Genomic DNA, 21,624 nt, shown 5'->3' on the forward strand with positions numbered 1-21,624 from the left:
CGCAAGAAGTAATGAGAATTGACAACTATTCATGACTCAATTGAGACTTGGAGATATCACTCGAATGCGCATGTGAATCTGGCCACAATGGCTCCTATCTGCTGTGATATGTAGTAACTTGTCGGCTACATAGGTATGCGGGTTAACGCAAAAGCGGCACAGTTATGGGCGGGGCTAATGACTGGCAAGTAGGAAGTAGATTTGAGTAATCAGTTCAACGACCAAATGGCAGTTTGAAGACCGAAAACAAGAACTGACGCAATTTGAATGTATCAAGACAGTATTATCTGAAATCGTAAGTACGTAACGCTAGATATGTTTGAGTTAATTTGACGTCTACACAGGAAAGAAAAAGACCAATACTGGGGGGGGGGGGGGAGGGAAAGATACACTAGGTAGAGCTAGCTTGCAAGGCTAGGTAACTAGCTAGCAGCGACAGCGTATACCACGCTTCCTATGAAACGAGAAGTAGTGCAGTAGCTAGTCTTTCCTGCTTACAGCTCAGTAGTCAAAACTCGGAGAGCCATGACAAATCAATGCATTTTTAAAGATATGTGGTTACGGTCGAGTATGATTTCATTTAATAATTTAATCAAATTGTTTTCACACCTATCATAGTCAAATTCATAGTTAAAACATGTATTTTTTAAAGAGCCGTTAGGGAGCCAAAAGAGCCGGCTCTTTTTAGTGAGCTGAGCCATACGAGCCGGCACACGAAAAAGAGCCGGAATGCCCATCACTACTGTCAGGCAATGTCACTTACCCACGACGAGGGTAGCTAGTGGCGTTGCATGCAGTGTCTGCATTCCAGTTTGTATCAAACAGTATACGCTCTGGCGTCAACTTGTTCTTGCACCATTGAGAGACAGACCGTCTATTTGAGTTCCTGTGCAATTTGCATGTGGTTGATGGTGGCTCTGATAGTCATTCTGAGCTGTTCTTTATGAGGTTGAAGATGCAGATGATGGCGAGCACAACATTGAGTGACATCTGTCTGTGTTTTCACGCAGAGAGATGTCTCCCGATGAACTGGTTTACTTGGGAATTCTCGCTGCCTCCATCCCAATCGGATTTCTTTTCCGTTACCTAAGTAGGCTAAGTGTTCTTAAAGAATGTTTCCTCCGACATACACTTCCTAGTTTTTACATAGTAAATGAATGGTTTGTGTGGTGTATGTAATGTATAGTTTTGGTGTCCTTTTCTCCCAGGTCCTCCAGTGAAACAGGGGGCAGCATTGCTCGTGGGACTTTCGATCACCATAGCAACATGTCAAATCCATACACTTCATTCTCTGTTGACGGTGTTGGGAACATGGGTCATCATCAAAAGCAACTGGCAGTGAGTCAGCCATCCTCTATAGTTCATCACCAATACTTCCCACAGCAAGTGGTGCATACCATCACAATCACACATTCAGCCTTCCCTTTTTACCTTATTATTACCCTTACTGATGTAAAAGGATATTCAGTCTATGGTGTCTCTGTTAGGATGGCCCCTGCTCTGTCTCTCGGGTGGAGTTTCCTGTACCTCCTCTTCTTCCGCATGGTCACATGGTTCAACCTTCCAGCACCAACACCTTTTGCCAATGCCATCCAGCTGCTGCTCACCTTGAAGGTACAGACAACACATAGTCACACGTGCAACGTTCCGCTTACCGTTACAACTAAGTATCGGGACAGACCGTATTGGCTGCCGCACATTGCCATGGCTCGTAAACACCGTAACACCCGTAATCCCCCAAACCCTCTCCCCTTTGCATTTCACACAGATGGTCAGCATAGCCAATGAGGTGAAAAGTTTCCATGAGGAGAAGAAAAAGGAAGTGAGCTCGTTCTCCAAGTCCCCTGTCATTGGTGGACTATCTCAGGAGCCCTCCCTCTATGATATTGTAGCCTATAGCTACTGCTATGTGGGTATAATGACAGGTAAGGCCCAGGTCTTGGGGGTTTTTGTTGATAGGATCCCACATTCCCCTCCTGTCCCATATTGACATACCAGAACAGGGTCCGCACATCGCTTCTTCCACAGGCATGTGTATTCTGGCGAGACTGCATGATGTCTGGGAAGCAGGATGATGTTTACGGACTGCTTTTGCAACTGATTGGATCCTTTCTGAGCATTATGTCATGCTGAAGATGATGAATGTGAATGAGCAGCATGAATGAGCTTGACTGTCTGTGCTTGTTTCAAATGTACCGTGTATGATTTGGCACCGCGATTTGCTTTTCAACCATTTTAACTCTTGTTGTCTCTTCTTTGTCCCACTCTCTGCCACTAGTTCAATATTGTGTGAGTCCCCATATATTTTTCACTTTCGCTATAATTGTCTCTTTCTTGTAACTCTTTTTTTTATATTCTCACTCCCTTCATTTACAACCCTCCCCAACTCCCACTCCCTGTGTTCAACCATTTTGTCCTCTAATGATCCCCATTGTGTGCTCAAATTGTGTGTGTCCCCCTCCCCTTGTTTTCCCACTTTCCTCTCCTTTCACGCTGCATCCTCATCCCTTTATCGTGTCCCCTCATCTCCCAAAAGGACCGTTCTTCCGCTTCCAGACCTATATGGACTGGCTGAGGCAGCCCAGGCCCTTGTCCCTACCCGGCCAGGAGCCCTGCCTGCAGAGGCTGAAACTGGTGCCCGTCTACGCGGGTCTGTTCCTGGCTGTGAACTCTGTTTACCCCCTGTCGTATGTCCGTACGGAAGAGTTCCTGGAGCACAACTACTTCTTCAGGTATTAAACCGTGATTAAAATGGCAGCAAATATATGCATTCCAGTCAGAAAGTTTTTTTTTTAAAGGTTCTAAAGGTTTGAAAAAAAAATCAACTAAAAGTTTTCAAAACAATGTTTTCAAAACAATGTTTTGAAAGGTTTGAAAAAAGTAAAAAAAAAAAAAAAATAGTTTCTAAAGGTTTTGGAAAATAGGTTTTGAAAAGTTGAAAATATATTTGCAATTTCTTTTAATCTTTTTCATCGTCCCCGGGACAACGTTAATTTGAGCCCTGGTCACAAGGGTTTTGCAGTTGAAGGCAAAATGCATTGATTCATCTTACCACTTTGATTTCTCCTCAGGTGGCTAAAGTCCCAACTCAATTTCGGAGACGAAGAGCTGATCTTTTTGAATTGACAATTCCTTTTATTCGAATTCTCTCTCTTCTCTCTCACGCTTTCCTCAGGTTGTTCTACATGACACTGGTGTTTTTCGTGTTCAGAATGCGTTTCTACGCAGCGTGGTGTGGGGCCGAGGCTGGCTGCATCAGTGCAGGGTTAGGCTGCTACCCAGAGGGGGCGCTGTCCAAACCAGGAGGCGGCCCCACTGTGAACTACAGGTATTGTTTTACTGGATGGTTTGTTGCCACTTAGTAACAGCCAACAAGTTCAGTGTGTTAAGAACTTGATCACAAAATGACAAAACAAATATTTTTGTGTGTCCAGTTTGGATCCGGATGTTCCTGCCGTGTACGACTTCAAGACCATCCAGAACATTGACTGCTACAACACAGACTTCTGTGTAAAGGTCCGCCACGGGATGCGCTACTGGAACATGACTGTGCAGTGGTGGTTGCATCATTACATCTACCCCAACTCACCCTTCAAAGCTTATACACTCCGGTAAGATCTTTCGCCGTCACCATCGTGGTACTCTTAAGTGGATCTATTCACCTGCTTAACCACACGTTGCTCCCGATGGGCAGGCCAGCGCCTTGCATGGCAGCTCCATCGCTGTGAGTGAGTGAGTGTGTGTGAATGGGTGAATGAGAGGCAACATGTGAAGCGCTTTGGATGTACCGTGAGATGCCGTTAAATGCTCGATATAAACGCAGTCCATTTACCATTTCTACCTTTCTGTCTGTGTTTCTCTCAGGGCTGGTTGGACCATGTTCATCAGTGCGTACTGGCACGGGCTCCATGCAGGGTACTACCTTTCCTTCCTGACCATCCCCCTGTGCATCGCGGCCGAGTCGGCCATGGAGTCCTCAGTCAGGGCCAAGCTGGGGCCTCGAGGCCAGAATATCTTTGACTGGGTCCACTGGTTCCTCAAGATGAGGGCCTATGACTACATGTGCATGGGCTTTGTCCTGCTGAAGGCCAGTGATACCATCAACTACTGGACCTCTATCTACTTCATTATCCATGTCATCGCCGTGGGCTGCATACTTCTGGGAAGGGTGATGAAGGGAGGGAAGAGGGAAGGAAAGAGGGTTGAGAAGGTGGAGGGAGAGAAGGTGGAGGGAGAGAAGGTGGAGGGAGAGAAGGTGGAGGAGAGGAAGGAGGATGTTCGAGAAAAGACAGAATGAGAGTGAAACAGGGTTGGAGGACGGGAGGAAGAGGTCATGGTTATTACAGTACTACAATTCCCTACATGCACTGCACTGTTTCTTCTCTCATTTCTTTTATGTTCTCTTATTTGGATAAGTTATTGGGAAACTTTGCTTACTTAAGTTAAATCTGATTGTTGTTTGACATGAATGGAACTATGTACAATTCATTTTGTCCAAGAAGTGCTGTAGCCCTGTCTATAGGTATAAGAAATACAAAGGATGAATGAACTCTATATGAATGTCACTGTATGTTTGGATGTCACTGTATGTTTGGATCGCAGATGCGTCCTGGGACTGTACATAATTGACCTCGCTCCCCTATGTACATGTACGCAACCTTTGTGTGATGTTATTTCAAGACCAAGTGAATCAGTTTTCCTTTCAATGTTTTTAAATCTAGTCTATTGGACAAAATCACCTCAAAAAAGATTTGTAGACGCGAAAATTCCTCTGTTTATATATTCATTTAGTTGTTCATTGTCAGGTTTTTACTTAACTGGACAAGCGTTCTTCCTTTTCTACTGTGAAGACGGGGTAGATTCAGTCTGCAACTTGTGTATTCTTGTGCCCTGACAAACCACATTCCATTTTTTTTTGCAAGTTGTTGCGACTGTGTTTGTAGTTCTCGTCGGGTGGTTACAACAGACTTGAATTATGATGAGCACATACAAGGTCATAATTGTCTGTTGAATGCACATGGAGGGGTATTTAGCTAAAAATGCAATTGTTTAATACAATTAAAGTATCCTGAAATTCTCAAGGACAGTATTCAGCTTAGAGGATTAATGAAACTCTTTAAACTCCATTCTTAAATAAAACTGAGCTTTATGCTCTATGGGGCTTAATGTAGAGCTTAGGTCTGCTCAAGTATCTGTACATCCAAGGTGCAATAGAACCTGGATATCTTGTTCTGATAGTAAATACCAAGTGTCAATTTGGAATGTTTGACCAGCTTTTTCCAAGCTCAAAATAAAAGAAAATATATTTAAAAAATCAGGAGAAGTTATTAGATCCAAAAACATCATGCCACTTTAAATTAGGGCATGTATTGAAAAACAGAAAATTGGCAGAATAAAATTGTACACTTGTGATTGTAGTAGTTTTGGATGTTTTCAGATTGGTTCTCTGTCAGGATGTGTAAATGAGGGTTTTAATTTGTCCTTTAATCGTCTTTGATTGGTCCTTCTCCCTTTCCTCTTCTGTTTTTAGTTGTTGCTTAATAGTGATTCAAGTTTATCAATATTTATTTATTTTGTGCTCTGTATGACACAGCTTGACTTAAATTATACCCAATTCTGTAAACAGCAGGTGCATGAGAACAGCTAGATGAAGGTTGTGCACTTTACTGAGAACAGCAAGTCACTGGGACAGAGCTAGACCTTCCACTGCCATACATTTCAACTGCCATCAGGACCACACAGGGTTTGGACTAACTTGTTTAACTAGATATGAATAAACTCAGCATTTTTACCTAATTCACTGACCTTTAATCAACAGTTTGATATTATAAAAGAATGTTGAGTGTCAGGCACTGAGTAAAGGCTATACTTTATTTGTTTGCTTTGTCCTCAAGACACATTGTCTTTCCAGTTGCTTTCTCAAAAAACAGGTTTCTCGGTTTGTAAGTAATGGGCTGCTCTGAGAGTAGAATTCATGAAACCTTAGACTTTATTTCCATTAAGAATCTTGTTAAACTGTAATTTCATTTTATATCTGTTCTTTAGAGTAAAAATATTTGTTTTGATCAGCCATTTTGCATTCAAATCCAAAATGATATATAACTTTTGTGCATGTGACTTAATCTATGAACTATTCAAATTGATTCTACATTTTCTGGTGTATATTCGTGTTTAAATATTTTCACCTGAATATTATTATGATTGTTTCCCTGCCTTGTAACTGTTACAAACAAGCTCACTGCTTCCACAAAGAATATTTGCCTTTGTGATTATTTAGTAGTTCAGTTAATCCTACATTTACATTTATTCATTTAGCAGACACTTTTATCCAAAGCGACTTCCAAGAGAGAGCTTTACAAAGTGCAAAGGTCACTGATAATAACAACAAGATAGCCACAAAAACATTGCGGGTAGCCAAAACATGAAGCACATATTGTGAACAACCAAAATAAGTGCCAAAGGGAAGAACCACAAGAGCATGTAGTTAAACAAGTTACAATTAAACAACATGAATCGCTATAAGTGCAAGTGTACCTGTAGAAAAGCAAGCAACAGTAAAAATATTTCACAGCGAGTACAACAATTTAAATCAGTTACCACTAACCAACAAGAGCAGCAAGACTCTAAGCAAGAGTCATTGTGATCCTTGAGGAAACTAACATGGGGTCCAGCAAACCATTCCTAAGTACCGTTGTACTCCCGGAACAAGTGCGTCTTGAGCCTTTTCTTGAAGGTGGGGAGACAATCAGTGTCTCTGATGGAGGTGGGGAGTTGGTTCCACCACCGTATCTTGCCTGAGTGTGATAATGATGTGCATATGGTTATTGACTGTAGTGCTGTTTTTGAGTTCAGTCTTGATTTTAACACACAAGTAAACATAAAGGAAGAAAGTATTGTCTTGTTAAATACAATGTTGACCAACTCTTTAAGAGAGACACACTCACATAACAGAACAAAAGGAACTGGCATGGGCGAGACCCACCTTAGAGAGGTTAATGGGTTAAACTTTCAAGGAAGTACTAAAGCAGCGCTGATGGCGTTTGTATAGAAAGCAAAGTCCAGGGACAGGGGGTTCCCGAACAGGTAACATTTCCTCGTTGAACATCAGCTCTGTTGCCTTCCTAGGAGAGTTCTGGCCATTCCCAGACATGTACTAGTGTTCTGCTTGTCTTTGAGACCAAAACGACTGCATCAATTTCTGGAGTTCATAGAAAACTGGTGAAATCCACTCTGATATATGGAGTTAGAGAGACAAGTCTCCACTGTGGCTGGTAAGTTGTGTTGTTGTAAAGAGCAGGTGTGGTCTTTTCTCAAACGTGTGTGTCTGTTCTTTTATTGTTTCTTGATAGGCTACCCTCTTATGTACTGTATAATGCAGGGTAACTAGGCCTTGCTTTGTTATAATGTAACGCCAAATGTACCTAGTTACGAAAATGTCTAACACCTAAAGCCACATATCGTTTGAATACTTCCTGTTATTGTTGTCATGGTCTCTTTCCCAGGCAACGGTTACCCTGGTGCCCAGCAGTCTCTGAGGTTACGGAGGGCTCCCTCCAGTGCATCCAATCGGAATGGGCCCCAGTTCAACTGGGGATCCCCCCCCGAGGAGGGGGAGGAGGGGGGAGAGTCAGAGTCTCAACAGGATCTAAAGGCCCTGCCGCTCCCCTTGGTCCTAAAGAGAGCTGTACGGTAAAGGGGCATTTTGGGCTTGTTGTCATCTACAGCATCGTGGCCCTATCTGCACACTAAAACGTCTATCCTGAAAGCAGTGCCAGTATTTCTCAATCAACTGTTATTCTGTCTTCCACAGTCCTCAGTTGGAAACCTTGAAGAACTGAGCCTCATTACTTGTTTATGCTGTCCGAGAGGGACAAGGGTAGTTGGTCGTTTTGTGGTTTGGATGTGGTGGTGTCGTCTTCCTAATGTCTGGAGGGTGACACAGAGCGTTGAGATAACCTGCTCTATCTCTGTCCATCACAGGGAGGTGCAGCAGATGCGTGTACCCGTGGTGACGAGCTGGGAGTCATGGAAGCGTCACAAGGGCCGGTCCCTGAACAGGCTTAGAGAGAATGCCTCTGGAGGCCTGGCCTACATAGCTCTGTGGCGGAAAGCTCTGCAGAAGATAGGAGGTTAAACACATTTAAGTTCACATACACAAAAAGTAAACTCACACAGATTCCATTTGCTTCTAGGCTTCTATACATTTTAGTGTATCTGACTTAAAAATATCTCAAATATGTGTGTATAAGTTGTCAAAGGGAACTCCGATCTTTCCTGAACCCTCTGCAGGTAACTTTGGCGGCGGTGTCCAGTCCTACTTCTTGTTCCTGCGGTTCCTCGTGATTCTTAACTTCTTCTCCTTCCTGCTGATTGGTGGATTTGTCCTCGTGCCCAGCATCGTGTTTAGAACCATCGGCACCGGCACCGACACCTTCAACAACACTGGTAAAAACATCTAACATCACTGGTTATAACAGCTAATGATGTGTAATATCTGGTAGTTCAAACCGATCCTCCATTCACATTTCCCTCTGTGAAAATAACAGGTCGACTTGTTGTCCCTGGTTTTCCACAGTTGGTTACGGTCCACGCCATCTCAACCATGTCCTATTTGTGCTATTCAAGTCAAGTGTATACTCTCATTAATTCCACAACACCAATCTGTGTCAGGCTGCAATACGAAACAAGTCCTCCTTACTTGCTCCCCTTTAACAGTATCCTAGCAACAGCTAGAGGTTGTGGGTCTTGTTAACTTAAGAGAGAACGTGTAGGGGGGAGTCAGGTGGCTGAGCGGTTAGGGAATTGGGCTAGTAATCCGAAGGTTGCCAGTTCGATTTCCGGCAGTGCCAAATGACGTTGTGTCCTTGGGCAAAGCACTTCACCCTACTTGCCTCGGGGAGAATGTCCCTGTACTTACTGTAAGTCGCTCTGGATAAGAGCGTCCGCTAAATGACTAAATGTGTAAAGTTGTTGGTTCTGAGATTTGCCTCAAAACTTTGTATGAGACATTGTAGCATCTTGGTCAAGGCTGATGTGAAGCTATCAAACTTGTCCTTGCAAATCACACTTGGATACACAAATGTAGTCACAATATGTGAGAGGATCGCTTCATATTGATTTTGAAAAGTCTGCGTAAGAACTGTTTGTGTGTGTCCCTGTGTCTCTCAGGTCCTAAGGAGTGTTTGACCTATGACCCTAATCCTCAAGGCTTGTTGGTGTTCTACAATTACTTCCTGGACTTACTGTCTGGAACTGTGAGTAACAGCAAACTCAGTCCCCATGTTTGGTGGCAGTTCTGCCGTTGTTATTGATTTCTGACAGAGACAGTGTGTTGGGAGAGGACAGGAAATGTGGGGAGAGAAAAGGTGACGTGCGGTAAAGGGCCTGGGCTGGATTCGACCCCAGACCGCCCCAGTGAGGCCTCAGCCTACATGGTGCATTGGTCCACCGAGGTGCCGCTTTTAAGACAAGAGACGAGAAAGAAGCAGAATCAGGATCTCTACTTTGAACTCTCTGACTCACGTATGAGACATGGATCTCCTGCTCTATGTGCACCCTGACCCCTGACCCCCCTGTTCTATCCCTTGCTCTCAGGGTTTCATGGAGTACTCCTACCTGTTCTACGGCTTCTATGACAACACGGTGGCTGAGAGCAGTGGCTTCACCTACAACATCCCCCTGGCCTACCTCCTCACCGCTGTCTTCTATTTTTCTTTTTGCTTCATCTGCATCATTGCACGGTCAGTTCTACAACACAGACACGAGCGTATAGGTGAACGAGACCTCTAGTGGATTTTGATTGGCTATCGGGACCGCTGTTGTGCAAACACCCTGACCTGACTTCATGGCTTAGTGATTAGTGACGTGATTGGTCGCACACAGCATGGGGAGCGCGGCTCGCGTCGCCGTGGCAACGGTCGGGGGTGCCGCCGGCAGTTACAGCAAGCTGGTGTTCACCGGCTGGGACTATGGTTGCCAGGGAGACCGGGCCACCAGACTGAAGCAGAACAACATCCGGTATCAGTTTCAGGTCGGCCTCGTTTGACACTAACGATGTTGATGACAATACACTTGGAATGAGAATGACCACAAAATCCTTCCACAGCTACAGAGAGGAGATTTACATTGGGTTACTCCTCTCTCTCCTCCCTCTCCTCCCTCCCCTCCCCTCCCTCTCCTCTCTCTCTCCTCCCTCTCCTCCCTCTCCTCTCCTCTCCTCTCTCTCCTCCCTGCCCTCCCTCCTCCTCCCTCTCCTCCCTCCCCTCCCTCTCCTCCCTCTCCTCTCCTCACTCTCCTCCCTGCCCTCCCTCCCCTCCCTCTCTTCCCTCTCCTCCCTCTCCTCCCTCCCCTCACTCTCCTCCCTGCCCTACCTCTCTTCCTTCTTCTCCCTCTCCTCCCTCTCCTCCCTCCCCTCACTCTCCTCCCTCCCCTCCCTCTCCTCTCCTCTCTCTCCTCCCTGCCCTCCCTCCCTCCCTCTCCTCCCTCCCCTCCCTCTCCTCTCCTCTCTCTCCTTCCTGCCCTCCCCTCCCTCCCTCCCTCCCTCCCCTCCCTCTCCTCCCTTTCCTCCCTCTCCTCCCTCTTATCCCTCCCCTCCCTCTCCTCTTTATTATCCCTCCCTCTCCTTCCTCTTCTCTCTCTGTGTCAGGTGGACCTGGAGGAGGAGAGGAGAATGAAGAAGGCAGCCTCTCTGACGTTAAGTCAAACCGTTTGGCTGTACACCCTTCGCATCCTTCTGAGCCTGATCTGCCTGGGCCTCATCGGTGCAGCCTTCACCGCCATCGCAGAGGCCACTACATTTAGCCAGGTCCGTCAAGAAGGGACCATTATAAATACATGTTTCTCCCTGTAGTCCCTCTTCTAGCTTGTGAGCGGTCAAAGGTAGTTGAGCATTTACCCCAAATTCGGCCACTGTTTAGTTCAGCCTGAGAAAGTGAGTTTAAAATTGGGTTTGAGTCATGTGTTCGGTGGATGAGTGTTTTTGTTCTGGACTCTTCCCCAGAGGAAGACAGGGGTGTCAGGGATCCAGGGCCTGTTCTGGGAATACCTTCCCTCCATAGTCATGACCGGAGGAAACTTCCTGGTGCCTTTCCTCTGTGACCAGATCGCCCTCCTGGAACGATACTCCCCCAGCACTACCATCATAGTGGCTCTGCTCAGGTATCTCTGTGCATGTGGGCATCAAGGGGACACGTACAAGTCGAACGTTCCATTTAAAATGACGAGTTTGTATTCCGTCCTGCCGGTGTCAGGTCAGTGTTCCTGCGTATGGTCAGTCTGGGCGTCTTACTCTTCACTCTGTGGAATCAGATCACCTGCTATGAAAAGAAGGAATTATGCGAACTATGCGAGTACAACCATAAGGATTATCCGGTAAAGACTCTCTTCTCCCGACCATGACCATGCAGCCACGTACAATGACCTTGAGCAGTAGAGTCTTTCATTGTCACTGTCTGTGTGTCTGTCTGTCTTGCTGAGGTAGTGCTGGGAGACTCGAGTGGGACAGGAGATGTACAAACTGGCCCTATTTGACTTCCTCACCACCGTAGCTGTTCTCGTCCTGGTGGAGTTCCCTCGAAGGTAGGACTCGAAGTAAACTATGAACCCATTCTAATCAGTTTACCAGGCAACGACACTAGGTCTCATTGGTCCTGCTCTGCATCGGTTAATTCTTCCTGGCTTCCTGACAGGATGGTGGTGGACCAATGTTCCTGTAAGCTGACCCAGTGGGTAGGGAGGCAGGAGTTTGTGGTTCCTGCCAATGTGTTGGGTTTGGTCTACGGCCAAACAGTAGTGTGGACTGGAGCACTGTTTTGCCCCTTGTTGCCCCTTATCAACACCCTCAAGTTTGTTATCCTCTTCTACTGCAAGAAGGTCAGGCTCCTAATCTACTGTGAGACTTTACAACATAGGGCTCTGCACTAGTACCTACCTTGTTTCTATCTTTGCTCTCTCCAGATGACTCTGTTCCAGAACTGCCGACCGGCCGTGAAGACCTTCCGTTCCACAACCTCCACTTTCTTCTTCCTGGTGGTGCTGCTGTTCGGCTGGTGCCTGGCACTGGTCGCCATGATCTACAGTCTGGCTAAGTGAGTGTCAGGCTAAGCTTCAGTGTGGTTCATGTTGTGTTCAGTGTTGGCTGTAGCCAGGGGCGCCACAAATAATTTTGGGCCCCATGAAAAGATTTCAGTCCTTCCCCCTCCCTATCTTTGGTTATATCAGTTTACATTTAGTCATTTAGCAGACGCTCTTATCCAGAGCGACTTACAGTAAATACAGGGACATTCCCCCGAGGCAAGTAGGGTGAAGTGCCTGGCCCAAGGACACACCATCATTTAGCACGGCCGGGGAATCAAACCAGCAACCTTCTGATTACTAGCCCGATTCCCTAACCGCTCAGCCACCTGACTAACACAGTTTTTTCATTCAACACATTTTCATTGCAAGCTTTTTATGTCCTGTGTTCTCCTCAGGATCCGTCCGTCATGGAGCTGCGGACCTTTCCGTTCTCTCTCCACCATGTGGATTATCATCCCCATCACCTTTGATACACTTTCTCTAACCACGAGAGACTTCCTCTACTATTTAGGTTCCCAGGCCTTCTCCATCCCATTATTTATCTTCTTTTGGTGAGTGATCTGTACTGTATCAAATCAAATCAAATTTATTTGTATAGCCCTTTTTACACGCAAGCATGTCACAGAGGGCTTCACATACGCCCATAGAACTGCCCCTCAACCAACCTAAACCCTCAAGGAAGACAAGGAAAAACTCCCAAAAGTACTGTACTGTAGGACGCTGATAACGTGTGACTATATCAGTGGGATTTGAAGGACATGCCTGTTCCCTTTCATGTATACAGAGCACTATACACAGGGTTCGAATTACAGGGGGGATTGGGGCGGGGGGTTTGACCCCCCTAATTAAGACTTGGACCCCCCCAAAAGAGGTAAAAACAACAGGTCGGGGGGGTCGATACATTTATATATCACCCTGGAGAAGAAGTTGACCCCCCCGATTGTCATTGTATAATTTGCAGTCTGACTATACAGCTACCTGAACACAACTTGTGTCCCCTTGACAGTGTGGCGCTGTGCTATGTCGCAGCCCTGGCCTCCGTTTATGGGAAGAGTGTTGCTCTTCTAAGGGCGCAGCTTAAACTGGTGAGTTTATACATCTGTTATTTCCCATCTTGTGAAAGATAATTCGTTAGACTAGATTGCATGGCATTTATCCAAATAATCCAGGTGAGATCTAAACTTTTCTTTTTTGGCTATTAGGAGGGGCGTGATAAGCAGTTCCTCGTCAAGCAGATTGAGAAGTTGAGTCTGAAAATGGGGGTTCAAAGAGGTAGAACGCATGACTATGGCGCTGATGCAACATGGAACAAAAACTAAATTTCTAAATGGTCACATTTAGAAATGTTGAAAACATCAACCTCGCCAATTACATTTTACTTGTGTCATGATCATGTCACCACTTTTATGGAATTTATTTTTGATGCAAAGAATATTATTGTATGTTTCCTTTTTTTCTTTTTTTTACCTAGAAACCTCTTAATAAAAAAAAATGTATTGCGCCCCCTGGTGCTCTATTTATAAAATTGTTGAGCAGACTTCTAGGACTGAAACACTGCTTCACGTTTTTCTGCTTTGCTCAGTGGTCATAGAAACAAGCGTCGACAGCATTTCCGCTGTTGCGAGCCTTCAGAATAAGAGCAGACTGAGATGTGCCATAACTTTACTATTTTATTATCTTCATCATGTTTATTTAACTGTATCGTATGTATTTTCCTACTATTTTGGTATAAACAAGTTTTACGCTTTACGTTCAAATAATTAAAATTGCCATTTGTCTCGTGAACTTTATTTCGAAATATTTGGAAGAAATCAACCGGAAATGTGATTGAGGCTAGCTTCAAACAACAGCAATAGCTGGTGGTTTTTCAGAGTTAAGTCTGTCTAGCTTGTCATGTATTTCTTGTTTTCTCCGACGTATTCGGTTGGAGGAAACATCAGTACTTCACTACTTAACGACCCAGTTGGACATCTGCGGTATGAACAGCTTTGCGATAAGAATTGAATAAGGCAACTGGATGTACTGAACCAAGCTAGCATCGGGCTAGCTAAATAACAAGCTGACTAGCGTGAGGTATTCCTGGCAAGAGGAGAAATAGTTTGCGAGGTGCGCGTGTTTTCACGCAGGAATCTATCTATACCATCCTATCTTTTTTGAAAAATGAACATCCTCCCAAAAAAGAGCTGGCATGTACGAAACAAAGATAACATCGCGCGCGTTCGGAAGGACGAGGCGCAAGCTGCAGATGAGGAACGCGAGGTCCAAAGACGAGTGGAGCGTGCAGAGCAGGAGGTAAACGACCATATCAACGTTGGTCAGCCTCGAAAATGTAGGCCCGTAGCAAAGACTGCCAGCAACCTACTCATGTCGATGTTTGATTGTAATATGCTTTCGTCTGTCAATTTCTCTATCTATATATATATATTGAATTTATTTGTTAATGAATAGGAAGATAACTTAAGAGTTTGAGTTGCAGCAGTGATCCTGTCAATCAACTATTTGTGTGCTAATCCTTCATATTTGAAAGTTGAATACGTGGCTTTTACGGATTTGTCGTTACTCTCTCTTCCTTGCAGGCACGGACACAGTATCTCAGACAGAAGTCTAGAGCTTCCCTTCAACAGACAGACGGATGGAAAGATCAGGGAGAAAAATCAGATGCTGGAAGAGAAGTGATCGAGCACCTAAATCTGTTTCCTCTCGAGGAGTCAGCTGAGAAGAAAGGAAACGAGGACTATCTTAAAGACAAGAAGGATGAAACGGTGACAGCCCTGCTTCTGTTTCTTAGACAGTGTTTACTTTTTGTAATCTCTGTTGAAATATGTGCTTTTACACACACACAGCTTACTGTTTCATTGTGTCTTCATACTCCATATGCAATTTTTTTTTCTGTATGTTAATATTATATAGCATCTAAATGGTGCAGAATTTGGTGCTACTCAATATTCCAACCTGACCATCCCTTATGGAACAACCCTTTGCCAATCTCTTCCTCCTCTGCGTTTAGGAGCGTCAGGAAAGAGCCATCGGTCTGCTGGTCTCTCTGGGTCCACAGCCGGGGACGGAGGTGACACCGTGGTACATGAAGACTGGCCAGGAGAAAGAAGAGGCGAAGAAGGACGTGAAAGAGAAGAATGAAAAGGACAAGGGGAAGAAACCAGCGTTGAGTGAGGAGGAGAAGGAGAAGAGAGACAAGAGACTAAAGGACCTTTTGGATCCTTTGAAAGACATGAAGAAGGCTTTGGCAAAACAGGGTAGAAAAGAACACAAAAGGAAAGAGAAAAGGGACAGAGGGGAGAAGATAAGTGGTGGAGAGAGGTGAGAAACCATCTCGTTTTTTTTTTTTTACAACAATCTTAACAGATATAATGGACGCTATTATCCAGTATGTCATATGACTACCTGCCAGTACATCAGTCTCAAATACAAATGTCGATTCTTCAACAGAAACGTCTTTAACGCTAACATCCCTTTCTGTCCCAGCTCTATCGAACGCTTGCGAGCGGAGCGGTTGCAGAGGGAGGCGGAGGAGAAGAGAAGAGCCAAGGCTCTGCTGGATCAGAAGAACGGAGGGGGGAAGGAGAAGGAGAAGGAGGTGGAGGAGAGGGACAGGCCCTACAACAGCGGCTTCTTCCCGGAGTTAGCCCGTAAGCGTCAGAGGAGAGATCGGGACAGCTGGAGAGATGGCTTGTTCTGAAGTCACCTAGACATACTTTGTAAATAAAGCAATTACTACAAATCGACCACATGGGCATAGAGGTGGTTCAGATGGTGGTTTGTTGATTTCTCCTGGAGATGCGTCTTTGATAAAGATGACATCCATTTCAAGCCACATTCTTATTTATTTTATGCGTTTATCAAGGGTGACTGTTGATTAAAAGAAAAATATATACGTTCTGTCTGGAGTTTATATTTAGGAAATGAATGGTAATGTGTGTGCACTTGATAACCTCTGTTTATGATTTTCCCAATTCTCTTTAGTGTTCATTACTGCCTTGCCCTGTCTTGAAAACTCTGTATCAGTTCTGGAGACCAGAAAAGGTCAAGTCAGCGGGCAAAATTATAATTGTGACTGTTTGACATTGTAAGTTATAACAGCTTGGTTTCTAACATAATTAACCCAGGCAAAAAAGCATTGCAATAGTCTTACCCTTTTACCTTTTTGAAATAGTGTAATTTCAAAAAACGTGGAAAGCATCGTTATTTTTGTTGAATTGTTAATTATACTGAAGAGCAGTGATTTTAAGCAATCTTTCAACTATTATGCAATTAGCCAAAAAACTAAATCAGCAAGCAAACGGAATATATTATTATATTATAAGTCCACTGCAAACCAATAACATTTAATACATTCTAGAATCCTGTATTGACCTGTCTCAAAGAAAACTATTGTGTATCTTGTTTCCAGGCAATAATAAACGCAATTTCGGGATAGTTGTGAAATTAGGTATTGTCATCGCATGAAATTCACAAATCTGTGAGACAGCGCGAGCTAGACAGACGCACAATCCTTATAGACGCACATTAGAATTTGCACAAATCACCAGCTAACCATGATCATGCAAGCTCAGTTGTGTCTGACGTAGTCAAGATTTAACAGCAGAAAATAGACGCGCACAGTGTCGGTGAGAGAAGAAAGACACAAAAGGGAAAATAGCGGATGATTTTGACCTCGGTGGAGTTTTTCGTTGTTTTTGTCGCCGTTTTGGCAAACGGACAGCAAAATTAACTGGGTTCGCGGTGAGTGGTCGTTTGGGTTGACTGGACAGACGGGACGTACAATAGAGCGTCCCTCACACCGTGTTTAATTGCGGATTAGGAGGATCAAACGGGAACCGGGAGCACAACAACAACGTTCTTTATTAGGAGGAGAGACCGCACAAGATAAGGAGACCATATACTGTAGACTGTAGCGAAGAGAGGGAGAATACAGAAAGCATCGCTCGAATGGTTGTGCCGTGGATCCCGCGACGATGCGACGACACTGCTGGATGATAGTGCTAGCGGGGATGATGTCGTACTTCAACCCAGAGAGAGCCCTTGGAGCCCCGCAGAGAGAAGGTGAGTGGTGACGGTTGGACGCAATAATGCCAGTGATGCTGGATAAAGAAGGGAAGCTAAGGGGGAGGTAGATGGGGGTATATTGAACATTATGAATACGTGGGGAAATACACAATCTCACTGGCACAGCCTATTAATGTAAAAATATTTCCCCTTTCTTGCAGACATAAGCGTGTGATAGCGATTACCGTGGAGGTCAATGTAAACAATGGCCACAATACAATCTTGTTCATTATGAGGGAAAGTGTGTTGCTTGTCTGATCGGCCCTGTTTATGGAAGCTAGCTGGTATGGCACAGTCATTCCAATAGCACAGGAAACCGCCAATATATTATGTTAGATAAATTATAGTATGTATATTTATATTTATACCATGTATTGTCTTCATTAGAATGCGCTGCAATAGCAACCGCAGAATAGAGCAAATGAGAGCGGGTAGCGTTGGGATTTTAGTGTTTTTTGCCTCACATCATTTGGCATTATTGTATATTGTCCTGTTTGTGTGTGCAGTCATTGTGTTGTGTATTGTTTTGATAAGAGATGTTGGCACAGGAGCGGGTGGTGTAGGCCTCTGTTATGGTCCTGTTTTTATGCAGTCTGTCTGGACATCTGTCTAGGGGTAGATGAGAGAATAGAATTGCCCAATAATTTTGCATTTATCTAGTTAACTGAGGATGGCATGCATATTTTCGATAACAGACGAATGTGGATCGATTTGTTTTGGATTTTAATATATTTTGTGTTGGATTTATATATCCATCCCTAACATGCAGTTGACAGTGAGACAAGGAAATTGTCATTAGTCTTAAATCCGTATGATTTTAACACCTTACCTGTTATGACTGTTGCTTCAGCTAATGCATATGGTCATTTGTAGTGTTTATCAGGGTATTATAAATACCCATATTATTATACTGGATCTCATAGGCAAGGATCTAACACCCCAGACCAGCTATCTTTGTTGAGGTCATTTGGCTGGTGACCAATCCATCAATGACCTGAAATGCCTATTCGAGATCAGCTTTACAACATCTGCAGAGTTAGAGGCATTGGCAGTATCTCTGGCAGGACTGTTAATCACACTTGGCCTGCACAATAATCTGTGAAAACAAACATCAATGGTGTTGTATTTAGACTATTAGTAGAAAAGTAATGTATCTCCACACCAGCGCCTGAAACAGATGGAGCAACTGAGGGATTCACAGTTTTGAATAAATCCCAACTGCTAATAATATATCGATTTGAAATTAATATGTAATTGTAATGTTATGTGTGGTGGACACATATCTCGAACCACCATTTTTGTACCTCTTTTTTTTTCTTTGGTACCAGAGATTCAGGGGAAAGAAAGTTTGATTGGTTGTTACAGGACAGTTGGTATCAAAATAATGTTTTTGCAAGGGTCTCTCACCCCCCTGGCAGATGGGATCAGTGACAGCATGAATCCTCTGAGGAAAATCTCATGGATTTTCTTAACATAATTAGATATTTCTGCTGTTTAATATGTAATTGTTTAGGTTTTAGGATGTGAAGGAATGAAGAAAGGTTCTGTGACAGTGTTACAAAGGGTTTTTAACTCCCTTGCCTTACCCCTTCTCTGTTTCGCAGATGGTTCGCTTCTCACAATCGACCAAGTTGAGGTACAAATATTAAAGAACGACCCAACCCCATCCCTAGTCAACCTTAGTCAGTAGTCGACCTTCCTGGTTTGAGTGATTCTTTTCCAATTTTCCAGCCCTTCCCAATTGGCGTTCTCACTTTTTAATGGCAACTCCAATTCCTTCCCCTGCTTTTTAACTGTGTTTCTTGAAAGGAATGCTATCTTTGATATTTCCCCCTCCCCTCCCGCTCTTTCCTAACTGGATGGTAGGCTCTCCCAGTTTGAACTTTGACCTCTCCTTTCTTTTATTGACTCAGATGATGGTTCCCTACACACTTGATTTATTTTCCTGCTTTCCCCAAATCCCCAATGCAAGTTGTCCATTGGGGTCCTCTGTTCTGTTCCAAACCTCTCTCCACCATCTCAATGACCCAATCGTGTCTTCCTCAGACAATCCCCTAAACATGTAACTAAATATGTAACTTTCTTCCAGCTTAATGAAATCTGTCTTTACCCACTCACCTGCTCATTCACTGACCCACACGTATACTTAACAACAGTGTGTGCCCCTCAGGAAGGACCTATGAGGCTGAATAACATGCCGTCTCTTCCTCCCTATGTCTCCTCTCTGTGTCCTCCACAGTGTCTCAGTCCAGGGCAGCCTCCCTCTCTCCTCCGCCCTACGTCGTCATTCTCATCTCTTGCTCGGGGCTCGTTTCTTTTGTTCTTCTTCTGCTCACCTGCCTGTGCTGCAAGAGAGGAGGAGTGGGATTCAATGTAAGTCTACATCATGTAAGCGACCTATTCACCCGTCTTGTTTATATTCTATTATAGTCACGAGTCATGCATGTCTAGAGAGGGATTCGGTTACAAGCTGAATCTTGAATCTGCATGAATCTTTTTTGTCGTTGTTGCTGTTGGTAAATGAATGATAGAGAATCCTCAATGTTTTCAAATGAAGTAGCTTTGACAGTTTTTTTAACTTGTTTTTACCTCGGTTACCCTTGACCAATCAGGAGTTTGACAATGCAGAGGGGGAGGAGTGTTCAGGTGGTTCCAGCCCTGTGCAGGAAGACAGCCTGTCTTCCTGCCCCTCCCTCCCGGAGGTCTACACCCTGCCTCTCAGAGCCAGGCCCACCTGTACTGCCCTGCACGACGCCTCAGGTATGCCTTCTCCTTTCTGTCTTCCCAGCCACTTAACACCAGACAGGCCTCCTAGTAAACTATTACATTATTTCACCCTACTGCGATAGTTAAAGACAGTGTAACAATGAAAAGTGAATAAAGAATGGCAGCAAGCTTGATCTACCAAATTCACTCATAAATGATTTTCTCCTCTCCGGTCTCTCTCCACTACTTTTTTAAGACTCCAAGTCCCAGTGCTTCCGAAGGCACACTCTCAACTATCTTCAGGAGATAGGAAATGGCTGGTTTGGAAAGGTAAGAGAATCTCATACACCAGACACCTCTCATCTCATCTTAAATCTTCCTTGAGATGGTCTCAGCTTATATATAAAGTTGGCTTTGTACCAGCTTGCATGAGTCACCAGTGTCTCTCTCTCTTTCTCTCTCTTTCTCTCTCTCTCTCTGTATCTTTTTCTCTGTCCCTCTATCCCTCCCTCTATCCCTCCCTCCCTCTATCCCTCCCTCTATCCCTCCCTCTATCCCTCCCTCCCTCTATCCCTCCCTCCCTCTATCCCTCCCTCCCTCCCTCTATCCCTCCCTCACTCCCTCCCTCTATCCCTCCCTCTATCCCTCTATCCCTCCCTCCCTCTATCCCTCCCTCCCTCCCTCTATCCATCCCTCCCTCCCTCCCTCTATCCCTCCCTCTATCCCTCCCTCCCTCCCTCTATCCCTCCCTCCCTCTATCCCTCCCTCCCTCCCTCTATCCCTCCCTCCCTCTATCCCTCTATCCCTCCCTCCCTCTATCCCTCCCTCCCTCCCTCTATCCCTCCCTCCCTCCCTCCCTCTATCCCTCCCTCCCTCTGTCCCAGGTGATCCTAGCAGAGGTCTTGTGTGACTGCAGTTCCTCCCAGGCTGTGGTGAAGGAGTTGCGGGTCAGTGCCAGCCCTCTAGAGCAGAGGAACTTCCTGGCAGAGTCTGAGCCATACAGGTCAGAGGAATTGCCCATTTAAATCCACGTACAGTTATTATTATTAGCGGGTAGCAGATTTAGATTGTTGTCAATTAAAGGCATTTAACATGGTGTGTGAATACTGGAGTGACCTATTTATTTTGCTCAACTTAGATTGGAATTAGGCCCTGGCATGTCTGCCGTTTCTTTGTCTTTTAACCCTTGTGTTATCTTCGGGTCATTCTGACCCATCAGTCATTGTGACCCACCGTCGTATTGCGACAGATTTACCGCATACAAAGACAAAGTGAAGCATTTTCTTTTAACTGTTGGGCTGTCTCAGACCCCCCACATTGCAAAGGTTAAAAGAAAATTATTTTAATTTGTTTTTGTATTGGGTAAAATTGGGTAAACACAACGATGGTTCGTTATGAACCTTTGGGTCATGTGACCCAAAGGCAGCACGAGGGTTAATATTCACTTTTTTTCTATTCTATTTTTCCCTTCACTGATACGCACTTTTCCCTATATCTTTTATTTTCCTATCACAAATATGCCCACTGACAAGTAAACACACCAGCAAGTGCAGCCATGTGTTGTCTTTCTGTTTTTCTAACTCCTTCTCTCTCTCTCTCTCTCTCTCTCTCTCTCTCTCTCTCTCTCTCTCTCTCTCTCTCTCTCTCTCTCTCTCTCTCTCTCTCTCTCTCTCTCTCTCTCTCTCTCTCTCTCTCTCTCTCTACCTCTACCTCTACCTCTACCTCTCTACCTCTCTACCTCTCTCACTACCTCTACCTCTCTACCTCTCTCACTACCTC

At 44.6% G+C, this 21,624-nt stretch overlaps 3 protein-coding genes and 1 long non-coding RNA gene across 6 annotated transcripts; all 4 read left to right on the forward strand.

Moving 5' to 3' along the window:
- Positions 1-186: 186 nt before the first annotated feature.
- Positions 187-6,254, forward strand: mboat7 (membrane bound O-acyltransferase domain containing 7). Of its 3 annotated transcripts, none has more exons than XM_062465825.1 (9): positions 187-295; positions 1,011-1,090; positions 1,209-1,338; positions 1,488-1,614; positions 1,769-1,925; positions 2,537-2,732; positions 3,176-3,328; positions 3,435-3,611; positions 3,865-6,254. In XM_062465825.1, exons 2-9 carry the CDS (start codon positions 1,015-1,017, stop codon positions 4,295-4,297), a joined length of 1,449 nt encoding a protein of 482 aa, XP_062321809.1. In that variant the 5' UTR covers positions 187-295; positions 1,011-1,014; the 3' UTR covers positions 4,298-6,254. The 3 variants fall into 3 exon arrangements, with proteins under 3 accessions (XP_062321809.1, XP_062321812.1, XP_062321811.1); XM_062465827.1 differs by having other exon boundaries at positions 189-299; XM_062465828.1 differs by lacking the exon at positions 3,865-6,254 and having other exon boundaries at positions 3,435-3,615.
- A 649-nt stretch (positions 6,255-6,903) lies between these two features.
- tmc4 (transmembrane channel-like 4) lies at positions 6,904-13,576 on the forward strand. The gene is made up of 16 exons (XM_062465780.1): positions 6,904-7,271; positions 7,503-7,689; positions 7,981-8,129; positions 8,290-8,445; positions 9,169-9,254; positions 9,595-9,740; positions 9,883-10,030; positions 10,646-10,804; positions 11,000-11,157; positions 11,250-11,370; positions 11,480-11,577; positions 11,688-11,871; positions 11,956-12,086; positions 12,471-12,626; positions 13,082-13,160; positions 13,278-13,576. The coding sequence occupies exons 1-16, from the start codon at positions 7,238-7,240 to the stop codon at positions 13,392-13,394; spliced, it is 2,109 nt and encodes a 702-aa protein (XP_062321764.1). The 5' UTR covers positions 6,904-7,237; the 3' UTR covers positions 13,395-13,576.
- Positions 13,577-13,897: 321 nt separating this feature from the next.
- leng1 (leukocyte receptor cluster (LRC) member 1) lies at positions 13,898-15,972 on the forward strand. The gene is made up of 4 exons (XM_062465892.1): positions 13,898-14,367; positions 14,652-14,837; positions 15,083-15,393; positions 15,559-15,972. Exons 1-4 carry the CDS (start codon positions 14,236-14,238, stop codon positions 15,770-15,772), a joined length of 843 nt encoding a protein of 280 aa, XP_062321876.1. The 5' UTR covers positions 13,898-14,235; the 3' UTR covers positions 15,773-15,972.
- Positions 15,973-16,593: 621 nt separating this feature from the next.
- Positions 16,594-19,517, forward strand: LOC134023653 (uncharacterized). Its single transcript, XR_009930791.1, has 3 exons — positions 16,594-17,136; positions 18,744-18,775; positions 19,379-19,517. It is a non-coding gene; the product is annotated as an uncharacterized LOC134023653 (long non-coding RNA).
- The last annotated feature ends 2,107 nt before the right edge of the window (positions 19,518-21,624 follow it).

This window comes from Osmerus eperlanus, chromosome 7, assembly GCF_963692335.1.
Source record: "Osmerus eperlanus chromosome 7, fOsmEpe2.1, whole genome shotgun sequence".
NCBI lineage: Eukaryota > Metazoa > Chordata > Actinopteri > Osmeriformes > Osmeridae > Osmerus > Osmerus eperlanus.

Bases quoted from the DNA above. Each gene is read 5' to 3' on its own strand.
- mboat7 (XM_062465825.1), top strand. From the start codon at position 1,015: ATGTCTCCCGATGAACTGGTTTACTTGGGAATTCTCGCTGCCTCCATC. The intron at 1,339-1,487 runs GTGAGTCAGCCA...TGTCTCTGTTAG, and splicing joins ATCATCAAAAGCAACTGGCA to GATGGCCCCTGCTCTGTCTC. The intron at 1,926-2,536 runs GTAAGGCCCAGG...ATCTCCCAAAAG, and splicing joins CTATGTGGGTATAATGACAG to GACCGTTCTTCCGCTTCCAG.
- tmc4 (XM_062465780.1), top strand. From the start codon at position 7,238: ATGGAGTTAGAGAGACAAGTCTCCACTGTGGCTG. The intron at 11,158-11,249 runs GTATCTCTGTGC...TGCCGGTGTCAG, and splicing joins ATCATAGTGGCTCTGCTCAG to GTCAGTGTTCCTGCGTATGG. The intron at 11,371-11,479 runs GTAAAGACTCTC...TTGCTGAGGTAG, and splicing joins ACAACCATAAGGATTATCCG to TGCTGGGAGACTCGAGTGGG.
- leng1 (XM_062465892.1), top strand. From the start codon at position 14,236: ATGAACATCCTCCCAAAAAAGAGCTGGCATGTACGAAACAAAGATAAC. The intron at 14,368-14,651 runs GTAAACGACCAT...TCTTCCTTGCAG, and splicing joins TGGAGCGTGCAGAGCAGGAG to GCACGGACACAGTATCTCAG. The intron at 14,838-15,082 runs GTGACAGCCCTG...CTCTGCGTTTAG, and splicing joins AAGACAAGAAGGATGAAACG to GAGCGTCAGGAAAGAGCCAT.